The following is a 6,577-nucleotide window of genomic DNA, read 5'->3' as shown; positions in this document are numbered from 1 at the left end:
CCCTCTGCAGCTCTCCTGGAGCCCCTTTAGGCCCTGCAAGGGACTCCGAGCTCTCCCTGGAGCTTCTCCTCTCCAGGCTGGACACTCCCAACACTCTGTGTGGACACGTTGTCCCTTTGGCCCGGCTGGGAATGTCCAGCCTGGCCCCGCCACCCTTTCTGAGCTGCCCCCGCCCCTCCCACAGGTGCTGAGGCCGTACAGCAACATCTCCAACCTGAAGGTGTGGGACTATTACATGGAGGAGACGCTGTCTGAGGGGCCCTCGTACGACTGGGAGCTGGTGCAGGGGCAGCCGGAGCCGGTGGAGGAGCCGGATCGCCAGGACACCGCGGCCCCGCAGAGCAAGCGCCGCATCATCTGGCCCTGCTACGACAACCGCAGCCGCGTGGAGCCCGACGCCATCTCCAAACTGCTCGAGGTGGGGATTGGTGTCCCCGGGGATGGCACCTGGCAGGGCCCCAGGACAGGGACAGCGGCCCCAGGGGTTCTGTCCCCTCTGGGCTGATGCCAGAATCCCTCCCGCAGGAGCTGCACAACCTGGAGATGGAGCTGGGGCAGGTCCCGGAGCGCTGGAAGGACACGTGGGACAAGGTGAAAGCGTCCCAGCGCACGGAGGGGCGGCAGGAGGGCAGCAGGGTAGGTGACAGGGGTGACAGGCGCTGTCACAGGGTGTGACTGTGTGTGCCAGGGGCTGTGCCAGGGTGTGGACAGGCTGTGATGGGGCTGATGTGTGACAGGGTGTGGCAGGCTGGTGCTGGTTTTGGTGCTGCTTCTGGGGGTTGGTTCGCTGCTGGTTTTTGTGCTGGTGCTGGTTCTGCTCAGCCCCAGATGGGGGTCCCCAGGACCTCGGTCCCTCCTCACCCTGTCCCTGTCCCCAGACCCCCAGCTCCCTGCTGATGTCGTCGGGGCTGTCGCACCACCGGCGCTCGCTGGGCGTGTACCTGCAGGAGAGCGGGGTGGGCTCCACACTCAACCTCAGCCTGGACAGCGACACCAGCAGCACCTCCACCCCGTCCAGCGGGAAGCCGGGCGCCCGCCGCAGCACCTCCACCCTCTACAGCCAGTTCCAGATGTCCGAGAGCGAGAACAGGCAGGCGGGGCTGGGAATGGGCTGGGAATGCCGGCGGCGGGAGGGGGATCCTTCCCCGAGGGGCAGGACGTGGATCCCGGTGGGTTCCCATCCCTGACCCCACTGTTCCCGGCCCCTTCCTGCCCCGCAGGTCCTACGAGGGGTCTCTATACAAGAAAGGCGCCTTCATGAAACCCTGGAAGCCTCGGTGGTTTGTGCTGGATAAAACCAAACATCAGGTACCGGCTGGGCCCCGGGCTCCGTGCTGGCCCTCCATGCCCTCCGTCCATGCCCTCCCTCCCTCCCGTGCCCTGTCCTGAGCGCAGCCCTCTCTCCCGCAGCTGCGGTACTACGACAGCCGGATGGACACGGAATGCAAGGGGGTCATCGACCTGGCCGACGTGGAGTCCATCACCCCGGGCACCCCCACCATGGGGGCCCCCAAGACGGTGGACGAGAAAGCTTTCTTCGATGTGAGTGTCCCCAAGGGGCTGGCGCTGGGCAGCTCCCGGTCACTCCGGGCTCCGGCCGCTCCGGCTCCGGCCGCAGCTCTCAGCCCCTCCCGTCTCTGCCCACAGCTGAAGACGACAAAACGAGTTTACAATTTCTGCGCCCAGGACGTGCAGCTGGCCCAGCAATGGATCGACCGCATCCAGAGCTGCCTGTCGGACGCGTGAGCCCAGCTCAGCAGAGCCGCGATTCCAGGCACTGCTGCCGGGCCCGAGCGGGAGCAGAGGCAGCGCCGGGCTCGAGGCCGAGCCGGGACTGAGGGAGAGGAGGAAAGGCCCTTCCTCCTGCCCGCCCGCCCGGGCGGGACGGGGCCGTGTCCCGGGGCAGGGTGGCACAGGGAGGGATTCCTCGCGTTGAAGCGGGCGGGGGCCCCGGCCCGCCCCCGGCCCCGTCAGAGCCGTGTCGTGACCCCGTGTCCTCCGTGTGCCGCAGCCCCGCCCCACCTCCCTGGGCGGGGGGTCCTGTGCCCCACACCCCACCCCACACTGCCCGGGGAGGCAGAGCTGCCCCTCGTCCTGCTCCTCGTCCTGTCCCCCTTGCATGTCTGCCAGAGCCCCCGGAACCTGCCCCGCCCCTCCCGCTCCGGGAGCGAGTCCTGGGCTCCGGGACCCGCAGCTCCGGGGGTGGCAGAGCTGACAGCGGAGCACCGGGACCATCCCCGCGTCCCAGCCTGGAGCCGCTCCCGGCTGTGCACAGGAACGGGAATGCTGGGAATGCTGGGATGCTGCGGGCGCTAGCTCCGTGTGCCCAGAGGGGATGTGGCCGTGGCCACTCTGCTCCCAGCGGGCAGGAGGCTCCTCGGGCTGTGGCCGGGGGTCCCTGTCCTGCTGGGGTCCCTGTCCTGGCTGGGACAGTCTCTACCTCCAGGCTGGCTGTCGCGGGGGCACATTCTCTGTGGGAGGTGCCAAACGCTGCAGCCTTCTGGGTGCCCCTCTGTCCCCTCCCGGGGGTGGGGACCAGACCAGCCCCGGGATGAGGGTCCCCTCCGGCCACAGCCACACGGGGCTGGGACAGGGCTGGGACAGCGGCTCTGCAGGTGCCACCCGGTCTCTGCACGGTCTCTTTGCACAGGTCACACACCCCCCCCGCCCCCGCTGCCCTTCCCCTCCTCAGGGCTCTCCTCCCTCCCCAGTCCCCCCCCCGTGCCCCTTTGTGCTCTGCCCGTGCCCGGCCCAGGGGATCCAGGGGAGCAGCTCCTGTCCCGGTCCCTGTCCCAGCCCCGCTGTCCCCCCCCGCTGCTGCTGCCCCTCAGTGCCAGGGGGGCTCTCGGTACAGAATCGGCTCCTGCAGCCCCCCCGCCCCCCCCGCCCTGGTGTGAACTGGGGGGTTCGGCGTGGGGGGACCCCAGACAGGCACCGTGGGGTCACTGCGGCCCCACTGCTGCCCGGGACCCCCCAGCACCCCCAGGACTGACCCCCCCCAGCTCCGCCAGTCCCCCCACCCGTCTTGTTTTTAAAGTCCAGCATTTTATTTCCGTGCAGAGCTCTTTGTACAGTCCCCGTTCTCTGTACCAGACTGGCTGTGCAGGTGTAACACGGAGGTTTTGTAACTTACCCGAGCAGTTGTAGATTATTGAAGTTTCTGTACATTGTGTCAAACATGCAGAGTCCTTGTATTGTATTTGTGCCTAGAGGAAAAGGTTATTCTATAAAGAGAAAACTAACGGAATTTAATAAAAAAATTAATATGAGAGACGCTCCTTTTGCCTCGCTGAGCACCGGGAAAACGCAGCAGACTCGGGACACACCACGGGACAGGCCCAGCTCCTGTCCTCGGGGACTCGGTGTCCCTGTGTCACAGGGCAGAGCTCCTGGGGGCATCCTGGCACAGGGACCTTTGTCCTGCACTGGATCCGCTCTGTCCCACCCGCTCCTGCTCCGGCTGTCACTGTTTCAGCCTGACAGGGGGGAGAGCCAGGGAGGGAACAGGGACAGGAGAGAGGGAACGGCCTCAGGCTGGGCCAGGGGAGGGGCAGGGTGGGCACCAGCAGGAATTTCCCCATGGAAAGGGTGCTCAGGCCTTGGCAGGGGCTGCCCAGGGAGCTTTGGAGTGCCCATCCCTGCAGGTGTCCAAAGAATTCCTGGAGGTGGCACTGAGGGCTCTGGGCTGGGGACAAGGTGGGGCAGCGGGCACCGAGTTTGGACTGGGAGGGCGTTTCCAGCCTCAGGGATTCCATGATCCATCAGGGGCTTTGGCTCCCGGGTGTTGGGTTGTGGCAGCTGCATTGTGAGGAAATCCCAACCCTGGCGGATTGTGCCAAATTTTGCGCCAACATCCTCCGGTCTCCATCCTCAGGGACGCTGCTGCTGCTGGGCAAGGAGGGAAGGAGGGGCAGCCGCGGCCCCGGGGGGCAGGGCTGGGCTCCCCTGGGCCGCTCCCCGGTGGCCTCCCCGGGCTCTGCGGTGGCCCCGAGCAGCGGAGCCGCCTCCCGGGGCTGCGCTTTTCCGGGGGATCCCGGTGCTGGCGGCTGCGCCGGGAGCAGCCCTGGCGGAGCCGTGCGGTCACCGCCCTGCGCTCGCTCGCCGGGGCTGCGGGCAGGGGCAGCTTTGGGCCCGGGCCCTCCCTCCTGCCCCGGCCCCGCCGTGCGCTCGGCGCTCCCAGCACCGGGCAGGCACCGGGAACCCTGGAATGGTTCGGGCGGAAGGGACGGGGACCCCAAACGTTCCCGTCCCGATGCCAGCGGGGAAGGCCCCGCCCGGGGGTCACGGGGACCCTGCGGCAGCTCCGGGGCTGAGCCCGGGCCGGCTCCGCCCGCGGGCACCGGGGGCTCCCGGCTCAGCCCCGCTCCCGGTCCCGGCCCCGCCCGTCCCGAAGCCCCCTCGGGACCCTCGGCGTGTCCTGCAGGACGGAGGAACCCAGCACCGGCACGTGAATTTTGAGCTTTTATTGATAGTTGGAATTTACAGCCTAAAACTGACAACATAGAGAGATGCAGACTTTTTTTCCTTTTTCTTCTTTTCTTTTTTTTTTTTTTTTTTTTTTTTTTTTCGCTTTTTTATAAAAAAAAAAAAAAAACAAAAAACAAAACCCAAAATAACCAAAAAAGCCACCAGCATCAGATTTACAATATAAAAGTTTTGACAGTAGAGAGACTAAAGTACATCTGGAATTACTCAGAAAAATAAACAGGGAAAAGGCAGTAATTTCAAATTTGTCCCTCATATTTACACATAATACACAGACATTGCTTACAAAGACCCGGATCCCACGTTTAAGGGCAGTTGGCATCGTGAGAAGGCTCCCCCGGCACCGCCCTCTGCCCGCCCCGCGCCGGGCCGGGAGCGGATCCCGGCATCTCCCCGCGGCCCCTCCGTGGTTTTATTGCTTTGCGGGGCCGGTGGTTGTGGATGAAGGCATCGAGTCCCCCCCGCTCGCTGCTCCTGCCGGGGCACCCCCATCCCTCGGGAACTGCCGGGATGCCCCCCGTGCCAGCGCAGATGTTCAGGGAGACCCAGCTCGGGACACCGCGGCGGGATTTTGGAAGAGCGGGAACAGGAGGAGCGGAGCGACGCTGAAAATCCGGGCTCGGGCTGGCGACCCCCACTGCAACATTCCCGAATCCATGAACCCCCATCCCCCCCTCGAGCTGTTGGATTTATGGGATCTCCGGTGCTCAGGGAAGGCTCCGCTCCCATCCCACAGCCTGGAATCAGCTCTGCCTCAGCTGGGACGTGGGGACGGCAGAGGTGCCATTCCCAAGGCCTTTTCCCAAAATGAGCCAAGGCCAGGAGCCAGGCACGGCCTGGGATGGGCACGGAGCCCCTGGGATGGACACATATCCCACCGGGATGGCCACACATCCCGGACGGAATCCGCTCCTTCAGGACACGCCGGGATGGCCCTGCTGGCTCCGGGCACCGCTGTGGTCCCAGAGGCTCCGGCTCTCCCGGAGATCCGGAATTATTCCCGACAAACAGCCTGGCCTGGGTCATTTTAGATCAAACCGGAATTCGGGGTCCTTTGGCCGGAGGCGGCGCCGGGGTTTCCAGGGGGTGAATCCATGGATTGTGCTAACAGTCAGAGCCGAATGTTCCCAACCAGCCCCTGGAAGGGACGGAAAAGCCCTGGAAAAGCGACTCCAGAGGCTCCAACTCAACAGCAAACATGGAATATTCCGAGGGCAGATGGACGGGAGAGGCTGGGCGGGAAGCGGAGCTACGGAGGGAGGGATTTGCCGGAGCAAATTGACCGTGCAGGACCCGTGCAGGAAAACCACCGGGAAGCGCCGGGGATCGGGATGTGCCGGCAGGGATCGCCCCCGCGGATCCCGAGGCTCGGGGCAGGGTAAAGGAAAGGTTTGGAAAACGTCACATCAAGGAAAATGTCTGGAAAACTCAACATTTCCACCCAAATTCCTCTCAACTGCCACCGCATCCGGGTCGGACATGGAAGGCAAAGACAGGAACAAGGAAAGTCCAGAACCTCTTCCGAGAGCGCCAGGGACAGCCCAGGCCGGCTCCAGCCTGGAACGGCCTCTCCCGCCCGGAGAAATGGAACCGGCATAAAATAAAGGCAAGGAGTCGCTCTGTTCCCAGCCCTGGGACTCCCGGAATTCCCAGCCCTGCCCAGTACCTGGGATTGGGATTGGATTGATTTGTACCGACGCCGGAGCCCACTGGGAAGGTGCAAATCTCCTGCTCCAGGAGTTCCCAGCAAAGCCAAAAGCTCTGGGAAAAACGGGATTCGGGCGAGTTTAGAAATCTCTGCAATAAATTTATATAAATATTCCCTATTTACAGCAAACATTGGGAATGGGAGCGCAGGGAGGGAAGGAGGAGCCAGGGACACGCTCGGAGCAGCTCCTGCTGCCGCCCCCGGGATGCCCCCGCCTGTCCCAGTGTCCCCGCAGCCCTCATTCCATGGATCCATCACCTCTGGAATGCTCCTGCCTGTCCCCAAGGCTGGGGCGGAAACCAACCACCTCCTTCCCTGAAATCCCAAGGATTTTAATCCCAAGGTCTCTCCTTGTCACGGTCCAACCCTCGAGTCCCGGCCTCA

At 64.4% G+C, this 6,577-nt stretch overlaps 1 protein-coding gene across 6 annotated transcripts in view; it reads left to right on the top strand.

The window, feature by feature from the left end:
• SBF1 (SET binding factor 1) overlaps positions 1-3,269 on the top strand; it is a 28,328-nt gene extending 25,059 nt beyond the window's left edge. For all 6 annotated transcript variants that reach the window (XM_042020329.1, XM_042020330.1, XM_042020326.1 and 3 more), the window contains 6 exons: positions 185-418; positions 526-636; positions 879-1,090; positions 1,221-1,308; positions 1,411-1,542; positions 1,648-3,269. In XM_042020329.1, coding sequence (XP_041876263.1) covers positions 185-418; positions 526-636; positions 879-1,090; positions 1,221-1,308; positions 1,411-1,542; positions 1,648-1,746 — 876 coding nt within the window. In that variant the 3' untranslated portion in view covers positions 1,747-3,269. The remainder of the gene's footprint in view (positions 1-184; positions 419-525; positions 637-878; positions 1,091-1,220; positions 1,309-1,410; positions 1,543-1,647) is intronic.
• Positions 3,270-6,577: the final 3,308 nt, after the last annotated feature.

The sequence above is a fragment of the Corvus kubaryi genome, unplaced genomic scaffold (genome assembly GCF_017639235.1).
Source record: "Corvus kubaryi isolate FWS band 111438036 unplaced genomic scaffold, C.kubaryi_AGA036_p1.0 36956, whole genome shotgun sequence".
NCBI lineage: Eukaryota > Metazoa > Chordata > Aves > Passeriformes > Corvidae > Corvus > Corvus kubaryi.
The sequence above is the reverse complement of the archived record's forward strand: the minus strand, read 5'-3'. Positions and strand labels throughout refer to the sequence as shown.